The 25,003-nt window shown below is 43.1% G+C and overlaps 1 protein-coding gene across 3 annotated transcripts in view; it reads left to right on the forward strand.

Annotated features, from left to right (window-relative positions):
- Positions 1-25,003, forward strand: part of EBF2 (EBF transcription factor 2) — a 128,569-nt gene that overhangs the window by 81,957 nt on the left and 21,609 nt on the right. For all 3 annotated transcript variants that reach the window (XM_064731175.1, XM_064731174.1, XM_064731173.1), the window contains exons 7-9: positions 12,197-12,278; positions 22,385-22,502; positions 24,258-24,388. In XM_064731175.1, coding sequence (XP_064587245.1) covers positions 12,197-12,278; positions 22,385-22,502; positions 24,258-24,388 — 331 coding nt within the window. The remainder of the gene's footprint in view (positions 1-12,196; positions 12,279-22,384; positions 22,503-24,257; positions 24,389-25,003) is intronic.

A 25,003-nucleotide genomic window follows, 5' to 3' on the forward strand; every position in this document is an offset into this window, starting at 1 on the left:
TCTCCCAGCAGCCCTGGGAGTGCTCCTGGCTCCAGCCAGAGGGAAAGGCTCTGCAGCTGAACACAAAACCTGCCTGAATGTACACACAGGTGTGCTGGGCTGATCAAGGGGGAAAACAGAGCTGAGACCTGTGACAGTGGTCACAAGGGTCTTCAGGGTGAGAGAGAGACGAGAATGTTGAATCCATGTTCAGAAGGCTTGATTTATTATTTTATGATATATATACTACATTATGACTATACTAAAAAGAATAAAAGTTCTCAGAAGCTAGCTAAGCTAAGAATAGAAAAGGAATTAATAATAAAGGTCTGTGTCTCAGCAGAGAGTGAGACCCAGCTCTGCCATGAGTGGTCAGTAAATCCAAACATCCACAGGAGACCAATCATGGATCCACCTGTTGCATTCCACAACAGCAGATAACCATTGTTTACACTTTGTTGCTGAGGCCACAGCTTCTCAGAAGAGAAAATCCTAAAGAAAGGATTTTAATGAGAAGATGTCTGTGACAGGGCCCTTCCCCACACAGCCTGTGCTGGAGGAGCCGCTCCCTCAGCAGGATTGTGTGTCCTGCTCAAGGCAGCCCTGCACAGTTGAGCTCAGGTGAGCGCTGGTCCTGCACTGTCTGCAGCCATGTGGGAGGAAGTGCCACAAATCCTCACCCCAACGGAAGCAATCTCAAGCTCCAGGGTGTCAGTTGATCTCTGGGAAGGGCAGGCAGCAGTTTTCCTCTGCTGTTAACATCATTGCACAGCGTGGGGTGTGTGTGGGTGTCTGTGCACACCTGAGGGAGAGGGGTGCAAGGGAAGCAATCTCTCCTGTAGCATGAAGTGTTGGCCAGGGGCAAAATAACTTCCTGCAGGCAGGAGTTTCCAGCAAAGGAACTGCCCCAGGGCTTGGATTTTACCTTGCTGGGAGCTCTGGGTGCCCAATTTAAAGCACCTCTAAGGAGTGTGGGTTTGGTGATGAATTTCAGGAATACTTGGGCTGTTTTGGAGCTCAGAATTGGCACTTGTAGATGCTTTTCTTGCATTAAACCGGTTCTTAGAACTTGTCCTGGTCCTTCCCACAACCTCCTGCCCTTTCCTACAGCCCCATATTAAGATCCTGAAAAAACCCATCAGCTTTCTTCACTGATACATCACCTGTTTGTACCCCAAAATCCTGCTGCTTTTTGGTCTTTGTATGTGCTGCATCAAAGGGTACTGAAAAAGTTAATTAAATTTGGAAGCCAGTACCCAGGGATGGATGAAGTGATTGCAGTACAGGGTGTGATCACTTTAAATGAACTCATTTTTTTACAGCATGTAAGGTATTTTCTTGTTCCTCATAAACTCAAGATGGTGCATATGTGTCTAAAAAAATAAGTCTCTGGAAAACAAGTGTATTTCTGGGGATATATGTTACAATATAGGAAAAGGTGGGGTTCAGAGTTCAGAATTTTTATCTTTAAAGCTAAATTGCATCTCCATACATAGGCAGATGTGCACACACACAATCTTTATCAGGAGTTGAAAAAACAAAAAAGTGAAAAATCATTTCAGCTGTGGCAGATTGCATGGCCAAAGAGCTAGGAAATGGTGGGAAGCCTGGACATCAGAAATCTGAAATATATGGGTGTTGATATTTAGGGTTGGCCTCACACTGTGTCTGGAATAGCTTTAAAGAATGTCAGGGACTCGCTCATGTACAGAACCACAGCTCTGGAGATACAGATTCTATTTCTGCCCCAGCCATGGGACCTGGGTATCTCTGGGCCAATTCATCCATGGTTTAAAACAAACCAGTAAGTGCAGGCAGAAATGTGGAGGGAAAAAATACAGGCCTGATGCTGATTTTTTTTTTTTTTTTAATATATAACTCATTACATCTTTTCTGTCTGCTGAGTTGGGATATTGGAAGATAAGAAATGGAGATGGATGAGGCAGAGAGATGTTTTCTTTGTTCCCCTTTATGTTCCTTCATCATCTGCTGGTGTGTCCAGTGGCTATTAAGAAAACAACATCTATTGGGGGCTGTCTGTAAATTTATAACACAGAATTGTTAGAGCTGTTCCATGTTCAGGTGATTTCATGATATTGCTGTGCTTTGGGAGTGGACAGCATTCCAAGAGTGCAAATTTTTTGTATTTTTAATTTCAAAGTGACATTTCTTCCCCCAAAGAGAGACTTTTATCCAACATGTGCCATTCAAAGCACCTCTCTGCTCTGAGGAGGTTCTGATGAGTTCAAGCACAGCAGAATAATTTCCCGTCTTCCTTGGGCCAAAAAGTTATTTGGTTTGATTTTTATTTTTAAAAAAAGAGTGATTTCCTATGGACTGTCCAGTAGGAAATACTAGAAAAAGGCTTGGTTGGCACACTGTGCCAAGAACTTGTCCTGTTTAAGCTTTTATGTTTTCTGTTTATGCCGAACCCAGGTCAATTTAAATGATATATTTATCTGAAAAAGGGCACTTGTCCAAGTTAATAAAAATAACAGAAACTTCAGGCAGAAGTGCCTGATGAGGATGTTACATGCATTGTTTGGAGCAGACAAGCCTCACTCAAAGACCTGAAGTGGTTCAGCAATTTCCTCAGATAAGAATTAATTTTTTTCTTGCTTCCTTTGTTGGGAATCAGGAGGTCTTGTCACAGATTTTGCTTACTCACAATTGAGGCAAACAAAGGGTGATGTTGGTGGTGCTGAATTTGAGGAGGATTGAGGGGAAGACAAAACAAGGAGCAGTAGAGCTGAAATAACTACATCCCAAAGTAGGTAAATAAATACAGGGACAGTGTATGTAAATAAAAGCCTCATATTATTGTGAATAAAAGACTCATATTTTTGTGAATAAAAGACTCATGTTATCGTGGGCACCCAGTGTTTGTAAATAAAAGACTCATATTATTGTGGACACCCTTGTTTGCACAGTATTCTGTGTTGTTTTGGATCTCCCTCTTTCCCTGCGTGATTATTTTAGGAAGAGGTATTTCAGATCTTACGACTGAGCTGTTTTAGGCACAAGGATTCTTTGTGCATCACTTTGTGGCCTCTAACCCAGCCCATTTAAACCTGCTCTGGCACGTGCCCTTCTCTGCAGCCCAGCTCTCCAACATGAAAACACAACCCTTAATTTTAATCAGCAGAGAGTGAATCCAGTGCTAATAGCACTTAATTGTTTCTCTAAAATGCTCTCGGTTGGTTTTGGCAGCCGGGATGAAAACAATTCCAAATCCCATCAAAGGAGCTGATCCACACCCAGCATGTCCAGGGTGAGGGGTTGGGAGCCAGCGTGGGGTGGCCTCAGATCCTACACGAGGCTCTGTCACCCCTCCCTGCTCGCTCCGTGATCCTGGAAGGTCCGAGGGGTAAAATTAAAAAAAAATGGAATAAAACAGACACAGAAAATCTTGGTCCGTGCCCCTGAAAATAATGTGCTGACGGTCTCTTCAAGCACACACCTCTATTAATCTTGACTTTCTTGAAGCCTGCCCGCTAGTTTGAATTTGTATGCGACATCAAACATACCTTTTCACATATGTTCTTTCCAGATTTTTTTTAACAGTTACTTAGCAGTTTATAGAAGGAAGTGAATGATCTCATCAAGCTGCTTAGAAATTAAAAAAAAATCTGTGCTTATTAATTATGCAGGATTAGTCTAATTATAATTCAGCAAATTAATTAGCGACAGAAGGTGTTCTGAAACATTGGAGTACATTTGCATGTTAAATGGAGAGGCTAGTCTGTAATATATGTAAATTTATGCATGGCTTCATAGTTTAATTTAAAAATTTGCAGCTGCATATGGTATGGGAGCAGGTGAAAAGTCAGTTTTAGTTTAATGATGCTAACAAACATTGGATGCTGTCCTGTCTTAGGGAAGGAATGCACTGAATGCACCCCTATCTGCCAATCCATAAATCTGTCATAGGAATATAATGTTACACCAGTGCTCGGATTCAAGGTCATCTGTGCCCAGACCCAGAAGTACAATAGGTGCAGATCTACCCTCTGAATAGCCCTGGAGAAGGGAGGAGGAGGCAGAATGTGCCTGGATCCTGAGCTGCTGGGATGTAAATCTGCCTCTTTAGCAAATGAATGCGCGTTTATTCCATACAAACCCAGTTTGGGGACAGAGCCTTCACAAACGAGTGAGAGCTCTGACCTGAGTGATTTCCACCCTGGCAGGTGTAAAATGGGATCCCAGCCTTGCTTCCATCCCTAATGTTCCCATCAGTGCAGCTCTGTGATCTCCTGGAGTCTCTGGGAAGTTATTTCCAAGTTCTGCATGAACTGCAGGGTGGGGAGTTTTCGTGTGCCGGGCTCTGCCATCTGGCAGCAACAGTAAAAACCAGCAGAGCCAGCAGAGAGAGGCCACTGGTGTAATTGGTGCTCACTGCTCAGCCTAGCATGGCTCAGCAGACTGAGGTTTTAGAGAGACGTGAGCTGGGAGGATGGAAGAGTCACAGGAGAAAGGAACTGCAGGTTTCTCTCGGTATGGAAAACAAAAATGTGTGGGGTTTGGAGTCTGTGCTCATTTGGCACCTCTGTCAGCCTTTCTGGGATCTGCAGGGTTTGCAAAGGAGATCTGGAGATAAATTTGCACCTGTGCAGAGCTCTGAGGGTGAAGTGATACCAAAAATGACTGGATTTAAGCAGGACTGCAGTGTCCTTGGGCCTGTGTTTGGTGACACGGCCCAGCTCCAAATCTTGCGTGTGCTGCTGATGCTGACAGGAGTGTGAAGAACAGAATTTGGCCATGTTTTCCAAATCCTGCTGGGTTTTTTGTGTGGAGGCAGCAATGAGCTCTATGAAATTTGTGTCACTATTAAAATGAACCAGTAAAATCCCAAGCAGGACTTGCAGGAATGGGATGTGGCTGTTGCCTGCAAAAGCCACCGGCTCTGAATTTCCCTGTGCCTCGACTTCCCCGTCCCTGAGCTGCACAGAAGCATTTCCTCCCTGCTGTCCTTTGTGCCTCCCCTCCTCAATAACAATTTCACAGCGTGGCTGGGCCGTGCCCAGCACAGTTGGAGCCCACAGACACTGTAATAAACCAGGGAGCATTATCTGAAGGTCCCTTTCAGCAGCCCGTCAGCCCAATCCTCTCCTCTATTACCTCCCTGCCTATTGACTTTTGATTATGCTCTGGCATTTGGGCCCATGCCAAATGGCATGAATAATATGGAACTTACAGGATAAATAAGCTTTTACCATTGTCTTGGAAGTTACTGGAAAGTTTTGGTGTGGGAGGAAAGGGGAAAGCCCAAAGGATAAAGGGGAAAGTGCTCAAATTGCAAAGAGTCCTCCAAAGACTTTTTGGAGAACAATTGCAATTACAAACACGCTGTTAGTGTTGTGTTTCATTTTCAATTCGAGCCCATAGAGTTCAATTATTATTTTCATTAATGGTGTCAGGTTTTCATCAGAGTGCACAAACAAGGAGGTTTTCCTTGGAGATTTTGGTTTTTTCCCCCAAGCAAATGTGGCCATGGGAAGGAAATACATTGAGCAGCGAGAAATGACTGCCTGGGTACCTGGCAGGGCACTCTCCCCCAGCCCCTGTTTCTTCAAAATGGGATAATTTTGTAGCAGAAGAAGCATTTATTTACCCCAAAGAGTGTGAATTTCAGTTGTGGGTGTGTGTCCCTTCTTTGGGCGAGAGGGACACATTCCGCTTCAGAGATGGAAATTGTAAAATGTATAGAAAATCCACAGGAAAAAAAAAATCCAGTTTTCTGACACGTTCAGAGGTTGGGTGACACATTGCAAGTTTACATTTGGTTATTATTGGTTTGAAACTATGCTTTTTTTTTTCAAAAACCAAACAAATCCACTAGATAAAGGATGGAGAGAAATATGTTGTTCCAGGCTGCAGAGAGAGGGGATATTTGAGGAAGAATTGTTTTGTGGCTGAGGAAAAGGACTGGAAATTGGACATGGATTAATTGTTGTGGACTTGTGTGCAATGCTCTCTCTTGATCCATCTGAAATATTTTCACCCCATTTCTTCTTTAATCCATTGCAGAGAGTATTACCCACCCAAGTGTGAGCAGGACATCTTGGCATAGCAAAAAAATACAATTAGAGGCAGTTTTAAGATGGGTTCTGCCATCTTTAAGGATGTTTTTTACGTTAGTCAGATCTCTTGGACTCCCTTAGCTACTCCCCAACCTTGTTTTTGTTCCTTTTTCACACCTGACTCAAACACTGGCTTTTTTGAGCTCAGGGCCACAGGAAATCAGACACTTCTGCCTTCCCCCAGGTGGCATTTCAGGGATTAGATCCTAGATAACATTCCCACATCAAAACTTAAACTTTAAACCTAAAATCTAAATTGGAGTGAGTGACTGCAAGAAAGGTCACTTAGAAAAATGTCTAACCAGACTGAAGCAATTGCTTTGAATCAAGGCAGGAGGAAGGAGAAATGTTTCTGGTTTGTCCCATCAGGAAATGAGGTTTTTGTTGGGTGTAGGAATAACAGGCATAGTGCTAATCTGCTTTCTGGTTTGTTTGTTTGGGTTTTTGGTTTGTTTTGTTTGGGGTTTTGTGTGTGTGTTTTTAGGGGTTTTTTTGATTTTTTTTTTTTGGTTGGTTGGTTTGTTGTTTTTTCTGTGCAACTGGAGTATTTCTATTAAAAAAACCCCAAGTGAGAAATGAGCATCCAACTCCTCTTCTCCTGGCCTGGGCTTGGGCTCTCATCATCCGACTCCTGCTCCCTTCTCTCCCAGCCAATCTCTGACAGACTCAGAAAAGTCTCCTGACCTACATATGTTGGTTTTCACGTTTGTTAAACTGGGTTCACACTTTATGCACAGGAGTTTCGTGAAGATTAATTAGCTGCTGTTTGTGGAGTATCATATAAATACTCTGGCTCAGTGCAATAACCCACTCATTTCTCACACAGTGCAAGGTGTACACTCATTTAAAGTGCCTTTGTGCACTGCCTGATCCCACACTGGCTGTAACTCCTGCAAAAAAATAGGAAATTTTCTCATCAGCTCCCTAATAATACACCCTGACATAATAGATCGAAATTACTCCAGAGATAAATATTCAGATTGCAAAGAAGTCTTCCACTCTGATATTCATTAAAATCAGGATGGTGATATCAAAGAAATGCAATTAATTGATTTGAAACAGCGACCTGCAAATGTGGCCCTTGGAAAGGCAGGAGTTTGAAGTTGTGTGGGGCACTGGGCAGGGTTCTGGTCCCACTTTTCTCAGAGGTTGCCCTGCCAAGACACACACAGGAGGCCCGAGGGGAGGATCTGACCTGATCCAGAATTCCCTTGTTCTGATGGAGCTGGAGTCAGGCCCTCACTGCAAGAATAACACTTTTGCAGTTCACAGTATATTTCAATTTAATATTGTTACACTAATACCCATAGTAGCAACTTCTGGTTTTTCTTTGTTCTCTTTGTGACATTTTGGAAGCACTGAATTATTTAAGCAGAATTGCACTGTATCTTTATATTTTCATTAGGTTTTGGGATCACAGGATTTGCTAGTAGGCAAATTCAGAATTATCCTAGATGGGTGTGTTCTCATGCCAAAAAATGACTGAGGCCACGACTCCAAATTCCACAGCAACCCCGAAATTTACAAGGGAGAATTTTTAGTTATGTCCAGAATTTGAGGTGTTCCCACAGGCTGTTCCCAACATACAGCCAATGTTGGACCTCTTGATTCTGTACCTCTATTTTAATGAAGGATAAAAGGTGGATGGAGGATAAAAATTATTAATTGATTTATTTATTTTTTTAAAATTACACTTTCTGCTGCATGTGGGACTGAGCTTTAGGGTTCTGCCTAGTCCTGCCAAAGTCACCAGGAAGAGTTTTCTGACTCCAGCAGGATTTGACTAAGGTCAATTTGATTCTTCCCACTCATCTGAGGTGGACAAACATCCTCACAGGTGTGGAGCACAGGTTCCAGTCCTAGCCAGGCACAGAACCTGATTATTTGGGCATGGACAGGCAAGATGGGACTGTGGGTCTAAACCTGCTCTGGGAACAGTTTAACTGATGCAAGACCTGGCTTGGTTTGCCCTCACCCTTTCTCCACGTGCACGCACCCTCAGCTGTGCTGGGAGCTCTCCTGGTGCTCCCCACCAGGGATTGCTCAAGGCGTTGCTGAAATGGAGTTGGGATAACACAGCTGACTTTGGCCTGGAGTGAAAAGGGGAAATTCAGCCATTCCCCAGCTGAACTCCTGGGCTTGGTGGGAGCTCCCAGCAGGAGGAGCAGTAACTTTTAAAACAGCTCTAAAAAGAGGGAGGCAGAGTTAAGGTGGCATTTTGGAGACCTCAATCTGTACCCAGAGAGGTCAACGACGACAGAGACGCAACAGGAACAGAAATCTATACTTATATCTTAATTAATTTTATGTCTGTGCATTAAGTCAATCTGCTTTTCTATAGCAATGTCAGAGTTTTCAGGGGTAGTTATTGAAATGTGTTTAAATTTTCCCCCACCATCCTGAAATATTGAGAGCATGGGCCAAGGCCCCTTTGCTTGGCTGGAGCCAGAGTCACCTGCTAAACTCCCCCCTAATTCTGTCCTCAGCAAGGCTAAAGATTGGCCAGAGCCATCAAAATCAGCTATTTTTTTATAATTCTATTTAAAAAAATATTATTGTTTTTCATATATATGTAGGTTAAGGCCAAAAACTGGCTAAAGTGTCTCATTTAAAGAAATTAATAAAATCTTTCTGCAATTCTCTTGTTACCCCTAAATCAGCTTCATTTAGTGCTAAACCTTCCCTCCTCTTTGCTCCCCCCAAGTCATTTTTATTCTAATGCTGCAATAAATATTAATGCCTTTCCCAGATGCAACATCTTAAAAAAAACCCCCACATTGGTACATGCACAAACACACATATATATGTATATGGGTATATATGTGTATAAATGTATATACAACAACCTTCCAAATACTTCATGCAGATGCCCACTTGCAGCTCAAATTTGACTGAAGGAACTCTGGAAAAGAGAAAAAGAAAGGTGTGGTTCAACTGGGAAAAAAATTAAAAAAGATAAAAATCCTTGTGCGGGCGGCTAAATGAAATTAAATCTAAATTTTGGGGTGATGGGAGGGAAACTGTCACAGTGCAGCATATCTAGTGATCTCCAACAAATCTTAGCAAAATAAATACAAATTCTGCCATGATATTTAAGCACTAAAAGAAAACCCAGCCCTTTCTGAATTTTGTGTTGTCTTAAAGCAGCAAAGCTTTCAGCATTTGGAGCTGTTCATCAGTTCCAGAAGGTCAGGGCAGCTCCAGGAGCCCTCAGTGGGACCCTCAGTGGGATGCCCAGGGCTGGATGCCCAGGCTGGCCGTGCCAGGCTCCGTGGCTGGGATGTGTTTGGTGCAGAGCACTCGGGGAGGATTGGGAACCTCGGCGCTGCCGCAGCTCGGGCACTGGGCAAGTTTTGTTTTCTGTATTTTTTTAATGCCCATTGCCCCCCCTGGCACGAATCAGCCCGGATTTAATTGGAGCCCGGCTTCATTTTCAGGTGTGCTGCTGGTTTGTGTTTGCTGGACGGCTGAACCCTGGTTTTCTGTAGGTATTTAGCAGAAAAAGGGGATTTTTGTTCCTTGCCACACCGTGCTGCAGAGTTTGCTCATGGATGCTGTGAAATGCACATTTGGAGGTTTTGCCTCTCTGTATCTGCCTTTTAGGGGTTGTGTCACTCACAGTCCCCCAGGATCTGTCCTCTTCCCAAAACCAGCCCAGCTGACACCGCAAGTTCTCTCCCAAACACTTTTCCCTGCTCATTTTCTTCGTTCTTTGGTTCATGTTGATAATTTTTCTCATCTCTATCAAAAGGGATGCAAGCATTCAAAAAACTAAAAAATAAGCTGGCCATTTTCCTGCTTAATTTATTTCATATTTCTTTAGAAGTAACAATTTGTGATTTTTATTTTGGTGGCTTTCCTGCAGAATGATCAGCCAGAGGCTCATTGATTTTCATATAAAAGTTCCTTGTCTTGTTTCATTTTATAGTTTGGTTTCATTCTGGAGTTTTCCTTTGCACAGACACATCTATAAGCTTTTTATATATCTGCAAATATTCTTTTTTATATCTCTAAGAAGAGGGAAAGAGAGAAAGGAGTGTTTGTGAGTAACATTTATGCCTCACATTATCCTGTGAGTCTCTGAGAGTGCCAGTGTGCAGAGGATTTTTTCCTTCTGAAAACGTTTTTATGGATAAAATCTCACCAAATCTTTCGTATAAAAGAGGTCACAGGTTTTAGCATGGACTTGACAGGACTTATTTAATAAAATATATTCAGTGCTGCTCTCAAGGCATGAAATTCTGTAAGATTTTTAGTTTGGAAGCCAGGGAGGTGCCCAGGGCTCTGTTGGCAGAAGTTGCCCTGTGACACCTCTGTCCTGCTGAACCTCAATGTCCTGCTGAAGGAAGACCTGAAATGAGAAGGAAATGTGGAGAAAATAACAGTCTCACCTTGAGAAAATAAACATTTTAAAAATATCTAATGTGTTTGTGAGATATTAAAGGGAATAATAGTTAAAAAGAGGACATTTTAATTGAAAAGGGTCTCTGGCCATGGTGGGTTTTGGGCAGTGGTTTTACGTGGTGCAATCTGTGTCTTTTTTGTGGGTGAGGTTTGCAGAGGGGTTTGGTTTGTTCAAGCAACACACAAATGGATCCAACCCGTGGCTGTTTCTTTGTATTTTGGGCAGATGGAGGAGAAATCTTGTGGTGGGAGTAGTGCAGAGAAAGTGGCACTAACAAGGGGAGCAGATTTCTGCGTTATTGTCTTGTGCTGGGGCTGGTTTGGAGGGTGTTGTTGGTAAACCCAGGAAATATCCATCTTTCTCCTTTAAAGTTCTAATTCAAGGCATGAATGTGTGAGTTCTGAAGGGACTTAGGGACTGCGGTAAAAAATCGTTGTCATAGTAACAGAAAGGGAAATAGGCCTGGCTCACCTGGGACTTTAACTTACTGCAAAAGCAGATTTATTTTTTTTTTAAAGGCAAGCACTCAGCAAGAGAAATAAATAAATAACTTGTTCTTTGTATTCAAAATCAATTCTTCAACTATTTATTTTTTCTTGTATATGACTCTTTTTCCTTCTAAATCTATCTCAAAGTCTTTGATTTATTTTTTTAATTATAATTGTTGCGTTAAACCCATCTTGTCTGACAAATAGAAACGGAAAGAATCACGGCGAATATTTTCACTTGCAACAGAGGATGCCAAAATATTTCTTGCCTATGCCTAAATTTTGAAAACTTGTTTGTTCCAACAACTGTGGCTTTTCACACAATTTCTTCACCTCTGAAGTGTTCAGATTCAATCAGAAAACAAAGGGGTGAATCCTTTCCTCCGTGGATGTGAGACAAAATTTGGTGGAATAGCTTAGGGAAAAATTCCTGCTGAATATTTCTGACCTCTAAAATCTCCATGCAGTGTTGGGTGAGTCACCAAACAGGCTGGAGATTCAACTTGGGTACATGACAAGGTAAACTCTACAGAATAATAAACCATATGAAGATGGGTGTATGTGACAGAACAAAAATAATTGGCACGAGAACTTTGTGGGATATTAATGGGTTTATCTGCTCGGACAGCGTGAGCTGTCATGTTTCACTTGAGCTCGTGTTCTCCTTATCCTCCCTCCAAATCTAGGTAGGAACAGTCTGGGCTTTTGGCAGTTCTGTTCCTCTGCTTTTGTGACAGGAATCTTCATCAGAAAAAAACACCATCAGAATGAATCCTCATCAGATTCCTCCCTGAGCGGTGTTTGCTCCTGGGTTTTTCATACATTCCAAGGCTTATCTGCTTTGGAGTTGCCCTGTTGGTTTTGTGGTCTCCACAATACCATTATCCTTCTATATTGTTTCATGGGAAGTCCCTCCAGACAGCCAAAGAAAGATCTTGAATGTGAGGGAGGGATAAGAAAGAGACTAAAATTGTGTGGTCAAACCTGTGGAGAGGGACTGGGTGTAGATCAGAGGAATGATGTTCACTTACACCACAGTGGATTTCACTCACACTGGTTATACTTTACGTGCTGGTTTTTGTAAATTCCATTTATTAGAGTTTCGTTTGTTTGTGTTTTGATAAATTCTTGCAGTCCTGTAAGACCCAGTATGATGCAAACCACTTCATGTACATTTTAAACCAGAATATAACAATGCCTTTTGCTGTGTTTAATAGAAGTGATGTGGTTCTTTCTCTTTCCAGATTCTTCCTAAAATTTTTTCTCAAGTGCAATCAGAATTGCTTGAAAACAGCAGGAAACCCAAGAGATATGAGACGGTTCCAGGTAAGTCTTACAAGGCTCAGCATTAACCTGTCTGCCTTTGTTCTTCTTTTCCTTTCCCATCTCCTCTCTCCCACACTGCCCCTAACAAACACGATGACAAAAGCCATATCAGACAGCGTTCAAGTTTTTCTCCATTTGTTGTGTTTAAACCTTTTTTTCCCTTTTCCTTTCTTTTCCTTCCCTCCTTCTCCACCCCGAATCCCCAGGGGGAAGTGCTGTACTGTACCAACCAGCAGTGGATATTTGATTTGACACCCTCGGGCAAAGCACTCGCAGATCCAGCTGCCCACAGCAGGGATCGTGCCTGTGATATTTAGATGCCTCAGAATTGTTCAAAGTAGCTCTGTACGTGCTACACAAGCAACCTCCTCATTTCCTACCTCTTTCCCTGTTATTTTCTGCTTTCTAACACTCTCACACCCTCCCTTCAGCTTCTGTAAAAAACAACAACAAACAACCAAGAAGCCAAAATAGCGATGGTCACTTTGAGATGTCAGAGGAGAGGAGAGGAGAGGAGAGGAGAGGAGAGGAGAGGAGAGGAGAGGAGAGGAGAGGAGAGGAGAGGAGAGGAGAGGAGAGGAGAGGAGAGGAGAGGAGAGGAGAGGAGAGGAGAGGAGAGGAGAGGGAGAGGAGAGGAGAGGAGAGGAGAGGAGAGGAGAGGAGAGGAGAGGAGAGGAGAGGAGAGGAGAGGAGAGGAGAGGAGAGGAGAGGAGAGGAGAGGAGAGGCTCTCCTGCCCTCACCTTTTCGTCAGCTCTGTTTAATAAATAACAGTTTCACCATTAGCTGAGCCCCTGGTAGAGCAGCAAGGGGATGGTGCAGCTCTGAGAGCCTGGATGTGCTGTCAGATGGCAGAAAGTGGGGCTGGAGCTGACTCTGGGGCAAGGCTGAGGCACAGCCATGGAATCAGGTGGTTGGGCTGCACCCCAGCTTTTCTGGGGGACCTTTGATGAACCATTTTCCCTCTTTTCATCTCTGATTCCAAACGGGGTTACTTACATGAGCTTCCTCATTTATAAACGGAGTTAAAACTCCACTGGAGTTTACAGAGTTGCTTCAGACTTTCCATCAAAATACATTCTCAAAATGCAGTCATTTTTATTTTTCTTCTACTTCTGCTAGCACTGAAAAATTTAATAATTTTTAGAAAAAGTTTCAACCCTTACGAGAAATCCTGCAAAACAAAATCTTCTGAAAGCTCAGAAAAATTAAGGAAATGAAAAAAAAAAAAAAAAAAGTTTTATTACCCTTTAGTTTGGAGCATGAAGAAATTTAAATAAAAATTCCTGACCAACCTAATTTTTTTCACCAGTAGTTTAAAGAGACTGCAGTGACTTCTTCACTCTGTGTTCTTTAGAGATGATAAGACATGAGAAAGAAAGAGGTGCTCATTGTTAGGGAATTTATACTGAGTTTTTTTTCAAGTGGCAATTTCCATAAAGAAAAGAACCAGCAATTAGTTATCATCTGCCAAGAACGCTAAAAAATCTGGAAAGCAAAAGAAAACCTCTTTTACAGCATGTAAACACATCTTGTTGGCTTTTGGAGCCAGCAAGAAGAACTGATTGTGGAATGTCAGGAAACATAAATAATCTCATTTTTTGGGGGGTTTTGTTCTGAGTTTGTAAAAAATTGTGCCCAGGGCTCTCCTGATTAACACCTGGGGACCTGAGACACTGCCATAATACACAGAATATTGGCTGCAACTGCCAAAAGAGAAATCCTGCACCCAAACACATTGGAATATTGGAGAAATTCAGCTCTGGTTTCAAACCCATGCTGGCTACTCCCAAAAAAATCCTCAAATCCTTGCTGTCCATCAGATGCTGAGCTGAAGGAGGAGTTTGGATCAAACTTTAATCTGTCTGTGTTCTTAGCATTGTTCTTGGTGTCACCTCACCTGAATGGGGATGTGACAGAGCCCAACAGCCTCAGACGTCCAGGGAAACCTGAAACAGGGAAACAGCACCAGATCCTGCAGGGTGCAGTGGATGAGGATGGAATTCCTTCATTCCTCAGCCCATCCACGGGGCAGCTCTCTGCCTGGCCTTGCTTTTGGTCTCTGCACCAAAATCAGCACTTTGTTGAGGAGAATGAGCTGGGACAGACTCCTCAGCTGCGTTTTCTGCCTCCAAACATGCCAAGCTGGGAAAGCAGAGCCAAGTGAAACTCCAGGGTTCTGTTTCTCTGGGGTAACTTCAACTCCTCCTGCACGTTCACTCCATGGGAGTCTCAGTGTGAGAGATCACTTCAGGCCCCCAAATTAACCAAGATCAGGCTTTAAAACCACTAAGTTCAGTTTAGTTTTTATCAACAGCCCCCAAAGATGCCAACCTTTTCTCAGAGTTACAGAATGAAAACCTTTGAGACAAATGGCAGAATGCTTGAGGTTTTGAGTGAGAGCAGGATCTTCATTCAGGCTGCTTCAGAGCTGGACTCATGGGTTGCTGAGCTTTGTTCTGGGCTGCAGAGGTCAGTGTGGATAAAAAAAGATACAAAAAGTGGCTCAAATTGCTAAAATTTGACACCCTGGGAATAACAAAGCTCCGTGTTCCAAAGCAAATTAGCCATGATGAACAGGAAGGACAATGGGCAAAGACAGCTTGTTTTCTGTCTGCCTCCTGGTTTCTAAGGACATCATCATTTCTTCCCTGAACATAACCAGAGTTAGGAGTGTTCTTAAACACTCCTGTGGCCTCTGGACACTTCTTTTATTTTTGGTTGATTTTTTTTTCTGTTTGTTGAGTTTTCTGTTTTAAAATTTTCATAAATTCTTTTTGCCTGCTGCTTGTTGGGCATGGCCTGTCAGCAACCCTGAAACTCAAAAGTGGGGGGAAAAAAAATAACTTTAAAATATTAGTGGTCTGTTTGCACACTTTGGACATGTTAATTTTCATTTTAATTGTTAAGATATTCACCAGGCAGAGTAATGAATGTGCAGAGCTGTCTATTAAGTTTGAAGGGGTAGTTGTGCATCCTGCCAGTGCACAAACCTGTGAGCAGAGAAAAAGCAGGCTCAAAAACCACAGGGCAGCAGAGTGGTTTATTCATTTCATTATTTAATTCATTATGTTTCAGTCTTGGGCCATATCTAAGAATTCTGCTGGTTTTCCCCCAATAAATTATTTGTACAGCTGTTGTTATTAAGTCCCTCCTTTCCCAGACACTTCCAAGCACTTGGCTTTCCTTATGCAAACAGAATTCTGCAGCAATGCTCATCTAAGTGTGCTTCAATTCCTATCTGTGTTCTGCAGAACCAAACATTTTCACTTTCAACGGAGAAGTGTTTGTCAAACCTCCAGGAGACATCAGGATCCTCCTTTTCCTCTGTGGTTGTTAAACAAAAGAGCAGAGAAAATCCTTCTAGCAAAGTTCTCATTTAAATCACTGCTGAAACCTGGGCTTGAAAGGGTCTTGTCCAAGACTGTTTTTGTTCTTTAATGGAGCCTGAATGAAAGCCCAGAGCTGAGGCACAAGTACAAATATGAGATGTGGAAATAGTGCCCTGCAATGCATCCTACTGAGCTTTCCAGCACAGAGCAATGGTTACTCATGATGGAAAAGCATCAAGCAATGCTTCTGATTAAAATGGGTGTGAAGCTGCACAGTTTGGGCTTGGCTTGGCTCATCCCCAAAGCTCCAAAGCACTGGATCCAGTGTCCAAGCCTGGCCCCAGCTTCACTTCCAGAGCCACTACAAGATTTAGATATTTCATATTATACTAGTAATATATTAAGATAAATTGAATCTTAGATTTCATGTGTATCATTAAAAAAGGGGGGGTGGGGAGAGAAAGGGGAGGAAAGGTTGCATTAACATCGTGTTGTAAATTTAATGCAGCTCCAGATGCCTGAAGAGTTGTGGTTTTTTACTATAATTCTTTAGTTTGGAGAGCAACACCAGCTGCTTTGTGATCCTCTTGCCTTCCTTTTCTAACCAAATGCAATGATTTTGTGCTGTTGAAAACTATGTTTTACATCAGAAGTTAAGGAATGTGTGATCATTATTTTGGTGAGGTTTTTTTCCCCCTATAGTAACATGATTTTATTGTGAATCACTTCTTCAATGTCTGTCAGTGGCTAAAGCAGGGAAAGAGACTCTTTCTAGAACTAAAGGAAAGGGAATATTTCTAGAACTAAGGGGTACTTTCATAGTTACTTGATGGCTGTCCAAAACCCACAGGGATCAAGCAGTATGTCCTTGTGAATTTAACTGAAACAAATATTGGTTATTTACAAATTAAAATGTTTCCAAATAAAGCTGATGGGTGGAAAACTGAGGCAAAAATCATCCCAAAATTACTTATTTAAACACAGGGTTTGAGTTCAGCTCCTCTGCAAATTGAGTTTACATAGGTATTGTTAGTCAGGGCTGTGTTCTCAGTGAGGGATTCTCCCAGGAATGGAACTTAAAAATAAAACCCCCAAAAACTATGCCCTCCATTTAATGAGGAATTCTCCTGCAGAACTTGATTGAAGCCCAGTGATACTTTAATGGTAACGAGTGGTGTGTAAAGGGGGACAATAATTCTGTAGAATTAAGATGAGGCTCTTCAGCTGAGACGTGGTGCTCACACATTAGGCTCCTGTTGGTTGGGAATCCTGTTTCCTCCAGGAGCACAGGGATTAAGCAGGGAGGGGTAGCAGGCAGCAGACATTGGTTCTAACAGTGATCAGCTTTGAACCAATGTCCTTTCTTGGGAGCAAAATGAGAAAGGTCAGTAATTGCCCTCTGTTTTCAGCAGAAAACATGACATGGAATGTTTCCTGGCAGGTACCCCCCCTCCTCTAGATGCTCTAGGGAGAAAGAGAAAGGAAAAATAACAAGGTGCACCCCTGGGGAGGTTTCCTTCCTGACCTCGGAGTGCTTGGATCAGTTCATCATCAGGCACGTGGGCAGAGCTGGCTGGGGCTGGGATTTCACCCAGCTCACTCTAATCCAGAGCTCTGAGGGCTCTGTGGCACTCAGGGACATGGAAAATGATGGAGAGGGGTGGGATGATATTGGGAGTTAGGAATGAAGGCTGTAGGAAGCAAAAAGGATGGCAAGGATAAAACATCACTGCTCTAAATGGGAATCCTGTTCAGGCTGCCGGGGAAGGAAAGTGCCAGAGACCCCCGTGGTCAGGCTGGGATATGGACAGGGATCACTGAGCTGCTGGAAGAGGTGAACACTGCATGGAACAATCATGATGGGGGACTCATTTCCCAGGCAGAGATTGCAAAACAAACGCAGCTGCTGTCAGCAGAGCCTGGGCCTGTTCCTGGAGGGGGCAGATTTCTTCATCGGGTACTGACTGACCCAACAAAAGGTGATGTTATTTTATATTCTGAGTGAGTAAGGGAAGGACTGACTCAATTGCGAGAGAAAAAGTACTCAAGGAGCTTAATGTGCTCAGATCTGAAGGCCAAATATCCATGGGGAAAGAGAGTTCCCAGAGTGATGTCTCATCCACTAAAAACAAACCACAGATGAGATCCACTCAGCCTCAGACTGCCAGCACAAAGGAGGCAGATTTGTTGTGTTGGGCCCCTCTGAATTCTTGTTTGGGTACAATACACTGGATTAACTACAGCCAAAGGAGAGCAAAATGACATTGGAACAGGTGCAGGAATGGGTCATTAAGGGGACAGGGGCAGGACAAGAGTTTGGCTCAAATACCTGCACTGGGGAGGGGTGGAACTGCTCTCTGAAATTACCCTCAGGAAGGTCAGGAAGGGAAATAATAATCTTAAAGCTAATGTTAAGTACAAACTGACTAGGAATAAATTTAGGCTGTGAGCCATAAATTCCCTCATCACCAGGCTTTAAAACAAGACGAGTGTCAAAGGCAGAAGGTGGAAATGGCTGCAAACGATTTTAGGAAAGAAGCTCCATGGTTTGTCTGCGGATAACAGCAGCAGACAAGGTGTCAGTGACCCAGGAATGGTGCCCAAGCCTGTGTCCCAAGAACCTTCAGCTCCCCTGGGTGAAAGTAGGGTGCCCAGTTTACTGTCAGCCCCCAGTCTGCAGGATCAGGCTTGTGGAGAGGATTTCCCAAAGAATTCCATGGAAGCTTTGAGCAGAGTGAGGCTGCTGGCATTTTCCACATTGTTTATCTTATTCCTAATCCAACTCTGAGGCAAACCCATAATATCCAGGCTCTCCTCCTGTGTTACTCCCTCAACCAAAATTCCTGTTGACATCAATGGAAGCCCTGTCCAAGTCCAGGCAGCAGGATGAGGCCTGACATCTTTCCTTCCTCTCAGCTGGGAAATAATAATAATAATAATAATAATAATAATAATAATAATAATAATAATAATAATAATAATAATAATAATAATAATAATTTTTTCTTTTAATCCTCATAACAGGGTTTGGTTTTTTTGAAAAGTTAAAATAACATGGTGCTGTGACTAGAGAATTACAAGGGAAAGTGCATCAGGAATGCAATATTGTTTCCAGATGTACAATGTCATAAAGAATTTTTTCCACACTTGGAATGGTAACAGGAATTTTTTGAGAGAGATCATTTACACAGTGATGAGATATGTTACATGTAAGTAAATGCCTGTATGCCTGGAATGTTTGTACCATATGTCTAAATAGGTGTCTGTGACTGATGCGGATTTTATATCTGAGGATGTGAATGGATTTGCATATTTGTGATTTGAAGAGCAGCACACTTTAGAATATAAAAATACTGATATAACACAGTTAGGGGAGGGAAATTTGTAGTACCCAGGTGAAGGTTTGTAAAGAAACACAACCCCCTGAGCTGTGCAGGGAGGTGAAAGAGGGGCAGCAGGGCTCAGAGGAGCCGAGTTTAAAGTGTTAAAGGCACTTTGGCTGGATGTCACGGGAGGTGAACCCTCCCTGTGGGTTCTGAGCGAGGATTGCATTACAGAAATCCACCTGGGAAACAAAAATAATGTGGATACAGCTCCAGCCTTTCCCCAGGACTGCTGGGGAGCCACAGCTTTATGGCTGTGGCCTCTCAGCTGATAAGAAGACCTTTGCAGATTGGCAGGGAGAACCTCAAGGAGCGTGAAAACAGCTTAGAATCCTCAATTCCCCCGGTGTTCTGAGGGAGATGGGATCTGTGTTTGGAAGGATGAAGGAATAACACATTGCCCTCTCTACTTCTTTCTTGCTTGCTGTGCTCTGAAACCTCAGTAGAGGTTACAGTTTGGTCCAGCTTTTGGGTGGCACAAAATCTTAAGTTTTTATGCTGTCTGTGCCTAAAATTTGGCCCTCAGCCTCACTTACCAGAATCCACAATCTACCTGACCTATTTTGTTGGTCTCAGATCATTCCCTTTAGATTAAATTTTGCATTAACAACTGGTGTTAGGTAAAAGATCATCCACAGAGAATAGGCAAAGAAGCCAAATTATCATACACAAGAAGTGGTGGCACCAGGGCAGGAGAAGAACAACTCACCAGAACCATTTGCCAGCGCTGTGGGCAAAAGTCAGAATTTAAATCTCCAGGGAAGTTTGCACATCACCTTTCATCAGCACTAAATACAGGGTTTTTAAAAAGGGTTTGGACTATTTTACGACGTTGGGAGAACAAGTGTGGTTGATAAATACGTGTTCAGGAGGGTATTGGCAAAAGTGCATAGAAATGGTTAACAAGGTAATGGTAAGAAATGTTGACCTTGATTTGTTTAGCTAAGATGTAAAGATTTTTGAAGGTCAAAGGTGTTCTTGTGTAGTGTTTTGGAGTCTAACTGTGTCTGACCCTCTAACATTAAGCTGCTGTGGCCTGCAGTTTTGAAGAGTGAAGCAAACCAGGGGGAAAGAGGGAAGGGGGAGAGAACAGGAAATGGAGTGAGGTGTTTCAGGAAGTTGTCAGGAGTTGACTGATTGATTCCAGATGGAAAGGGTCACCCTTCATGACCCAGGAAATACTCACTGGGGGAAAGCAGTTGGCTTGTGAAAGGGAAGGGCCTGGGAGTTAGAGACCATGGTGGAATGCACATTCCTCCTCCTTTTATCCATAAAACATTGGCTTTTATTCTCCAGAATAAAACAATTGTATTGTGATCTCCATCAGGCAAGAGGGAACAGCTGGGGCAAAGTGAAGAAATTCAGTCATTTTGATGTCCATGTTCTCACATGTCCTTTTTCCACACCGTGGATGAGGAGTTGGGTGGTGGTGGTGTAGCAATGACAAAGGTCTCTGCTGAAATTCAGGTTACAGCAAAAAAGGTCCCAAACTTTGAGAAGGTTCTGCTCCACATCTGAACTTTGCATCTTGCCCTGTCCATGAGAATGCTCTGTTTATTCACCCTGGCTCCCAGCCTGTGACAGGCCAAGCGGCTCTGGCCCTCCTGTCATGGATGGGAGAGGTGGATAAAAATGGAGCCACACATGGAGAGAGGTCTAGAAGCGCATCTTCCATTCCTGCTGGCTCAGGGAGCAGAGGATGCTCAGCACTTGTCTACTGGACTGGTTCTTGCCATTACTCTGCCATTGCTGTGGGGGTCTCTACATCTCCTACCAAAATGTGGCTCTTGTGTTGTGCACAACCCAAATGGTGATTCCAACACTGACCTCTGCTCTGGGACAGGGACAGAACCAGGCAACAGCTGGAGCTGTGCCAGGGAGGGTCAGGCTGGAGACCATGAAAAGGTTGGGGATCAGGGAAAGGTTGGATTTTGGGAAAGGCTCTTCCCCCAGAGGTGCTGGCACTGCCCAGGCTCCCCAGGGAATGGGCACGGCCCCGAGGCTGCCACAGCTCCAGGAGGGTTTGGACACCACTCCAAGGGTGCCCAGGGTGGGATTTTGGGGTGTCTGTGCAGGGCCTGGGGTTGGACTGGATGATCCCTTTTCCACTCAGGACATTCCATGACTCCATTCTATGTGTGAACACAAAGTCTGCCTCTGTTCTCTTCCTGAGAGCAGGTGGGTGTGTATTTATCCCACTCGTGTAAATGAGCTCAGAGATGTCTCTATTCCATAGTGTAACTGTATATACAAGACACACTTTTTATTTACATTTGGTTGCAATTTAAACACTTGTCGTAAATATCTCAGACACTGGAATAATTCAGGCCTATTCCCCTTTGCCACAGAGTGTTCTGGGCTGGCCAGTGAGAGACTAAAATTTATTTCCATTGTTGAAGGGAAAATAATGAAGTGCATCTGAGTGGGCTCAGCTATGTCATGAGGGAAACGTTCCCTTTGGATGGAGTCACACCCCACCCTAATGGGAATGAGGAAATCAGTTGGCACACAAAAGCAACACATTCTGTGACAAGAATGCTTGAGAAGTATAAGAGTACAGGATGACAAGAGCCTTTTGGAATGAATTAGAGTTGTCTCGAGAAAGAAAGTATTCTTTAAGCTCGCCTAAGCCAGGGGAGGGCAAGGTCTCTCCTGCTCTGTGCTGGATAGAGTTTTATCAACAATTAGAGCTTGACATTCTCTTACCTCAGCTGTGACATCTGAGGCTGTGAAAATCCATGAACACATGCAGGGTTTGACTCTCCATGGCTGTGCTGTACTGTAGGTGTGGCAGTGCGATGGAATTAAGCTCATTTACACCAACTAATGGTCAAAACCACTCAGTCAGAGGGCATCTTCTTTCAGGAGTTAAAACACTTGTTTTTCCCAAAAGTTTGTGGTTTGAAGTCACATATCTTTATCTGGATTGATGGTATTTAGAGCTTTGGATACTGTAAAAACTAAAGTGAGATTAATTAATATATACAGTTATTTCCTCTAAGAATTCAGATTGGAGCCCAGTCATGGAGGTTGATGTTTAAAACCTGTTCTTGGTTTGGGGTGCTCAGGCTCAGATGATTTTTCAGGAGGCACCATATCAAACTCAGGTATAATATTAGGTCCTGTTTTCATGGAGTTTCCATCCTGCAGGAGCTGGGTCATTTTACAGTGAGGCTTCTATACTGCCCACAGGATGCTGTGTTAAATGAAATTAATGCACTGAATGAAGGGTGAAAATATTTTTTCCCCTTCTTAAACCTCTGCAGGGTGTTCTGCCATTTTACAAAACAAGGGTGTAAAGTTCAGCCGAACTGAATAATTAATCCTTAACAAGTTGAATTTACAATAAATTGTTTACCTGGCTGTTTTTTCCTTCTCTTTCTAAATATCCAGGTGGTGCTATCAACAACAGTGAACGTGGATGGGCACGTGCTGGCAGTGTCTGACAACATGTTCGTGCACAACAACTCCAAGCACGGGCGGAGAGCAAGAAGACTCGACCCCTCAGAAGGTGGGAGTTCTGTCTGGAGAGCAGAGCAGAAATTACCCATTCTTCCATTTCTGTTTGTTTTCAGGAGGGAAGGAGAGCTAAGGGGGAATTGCAGAGCCTCAGGGGGTTTGGGGAAGGCAGAGGCAGGAAAACAGTGTCTACTGCATGCAAAATATGATCCTCCTCACATCTAAGGGACTGACTCCCCATCCCCCTGCAATTTATTAATTAGTATGTACTGCAAAGATGAAAAACACAGAAACACTAAGTATTATCTAAATTTCAGCCCTCTCATTCAGCTGGGATAGATTTGATTTCAGGCAAATTAGGCAAGATGACATCTTAGTTAAACAGAGCCGTTCCAGCACAAGATGTGTATGAAAAAGTGTCACTGGTTCCCTTAAACAAACTGTGCACGGAGCCTAACGATGCGCAGAGGGAGCTGACACTAATTGATGTGAGTTTGTTTGGCTAAGCCAGACTCATGGCCAGCTCCAGGATGGGTTGGGGACTGTGTTCAAGCAATTACAAATTCTTGTATCTGTTAAGTTTCAAAACGTTCGGCCCCTCCTCTCCCTCTTCATTCCCAAAACATTCCACCTCCCTCATGCAGACAGTGCTCAAAACCGACTGGAAAATGCTGGAAAGTGCTATCAGTGCCTGCTTTTCCCTCTCCTGCAGCCACTGAAAGTGAGAAGAGCTGGTGATGTTAGTAGAAAAGACAAGCAAGGATATTATTTCATTATAATGTTTTGCTGCCCCACTTCTTAACTGTGCCCTGTATCAACCTAAAAGAAGAATTAATGAACTGGAAGAAAATGATTGAATCAGTAAAGAATTCGGAGTGGTGTTAATTCTCCCCCAGCGGGCAGTGAAATGGTAGAAGGAAAATCCCAGGATTCCTAGCCTAGGAAGCCATCCAGTTTTTCCTTGACTGATTGGATGTGATTGACTGGCTGTTCAAAGGAGTCTCATGTTTTTGGAGCACTGCCAAAGTTCCCCTCCACCTCTGACCCTGTCAACATTGGGAATGGAGTGATGGATTGACTTTGGTTATGGCCTGGAAACCATATTGGGTTCCTGATGGGATGCATAGTCCATAGGCCTTGAACATATGGGAGAGAGAAATAAAAAAAAAAATAAATGCCCCATAAAATCAGGAAAATTATTAGAAATTATCTCCTGATATGAATTGGAGGAGACATTTGATATTCCCATATCTTCTTTCACCCGTTGGTAAATGTAATGAATGTGACTGTACCTTTTTTTCCAGAGGGTTTGTGTCTGTGGGATCATATGCTAATCAGTGGGTGTTATTTTGTTTTTTTAAGCAACCACTGCACAATCATTTAAGCATCTCATTTTTACACCCACTACAGTTGGCCTATTAGGCTTTAATGACACGATGTTAAGTGCCAGTAATGAATAGGCAAGTAATTAACACTTGCAAGGCAGAAAACACTCCTTTATTTATTTATTTATTTGTTTATTTATTTATTTCTCAGCATACTGGGGTTTGTGGAGTGGTGAGAAGCCTCAATGGGTGAATGGCTGGAAGGGACTCGTCCTAGGCCTCTGCTAGCATTGGGAACTCAGGAATTCCCAGGTGTGGATGGGTAGAGCTGCTCTCCACCAGTGATGCAGGTTTTGCATCACTTGGGATGTTTGATACTTACAGGAATTGCTCCAGGGATTTACAGCCAGGCCTCAAAGCTGTTGGGAGGATGAAAACAGACACCTTCAAGAGCTGTTTTGATGTTTTTTTGTTCTGTGCAGCCACGCCCTGCATCAAAGCCATCAGCCCAAGCGAGGGCTGGACCACGGGGGGAGCCATGGTGATCATCATCGGGGACAACTTCTTCGATGGGCTGCAGGTGGTGTTTGGGACCATGCTGGTGTGGAGTGAGGTGGGTACAGCTGCCCCTCTGCCCCTGAGCTGGGGAGACTTCCCTTTTCTGAGGAGGAACGGGGTTAATTCCTGTTCCTGTTCCATGCTGTGAGGAGGGACACAGAAGCCTGTGTGAAGGGAGTTTATGGAATGTGTTTTCCTTTCTCTGTGATATTATTGAATGATACCCAGAATGGAACTGAACAATTCTAGGTGTCTATAAAATCAAAGAAATTATTAGAAATTGTCTCCTGATATGAGCTGAAGGAGACATTTGATATTCTCATATCTTTTTTTACCCACTGATGAACTTAATGAATGTTACTCTACCAATTTTTCCACAGGGTTTATTATTTAAACAGGTTTATTTACATAAGCAAAGGTCGAGAAATAAAGAAAGGGTTTAAGTTTCGGAAGGAGAAAAAAAATCCATCTGGGCCCAGGAATAAGCCATCAATTAACCAATGGGCTTAACAGTACAAGTTTCTTGATGACAATTCATCCTAAAATGTGTGATCCTCTCCCTGGAAGTGACGGTCTAACCTAGGTGTATCCCTATGCTGATCTATAGTGATAATTTTTTTTTAAAGAGTTTTTACTGAGGCCTGTGATGGCAGGACAAGGGGGAATGGTT

This window comes from Zonotrichia leucophrys, chromosome 22 (genome assembly GCF_028769735.1).
Source record: "Zonotrichia leucophrys gambelii isolate GWCS_2022_RI chromosome 22, RI_Zleu_2.0, whole genome shotgun sequence".
Lineage (NCBI taxonomy): Eukaryota > Metazoa > Chordata > Aves > Passeriformes > Passerellidae > Zonotrichia > Zonotrichia leucophrys.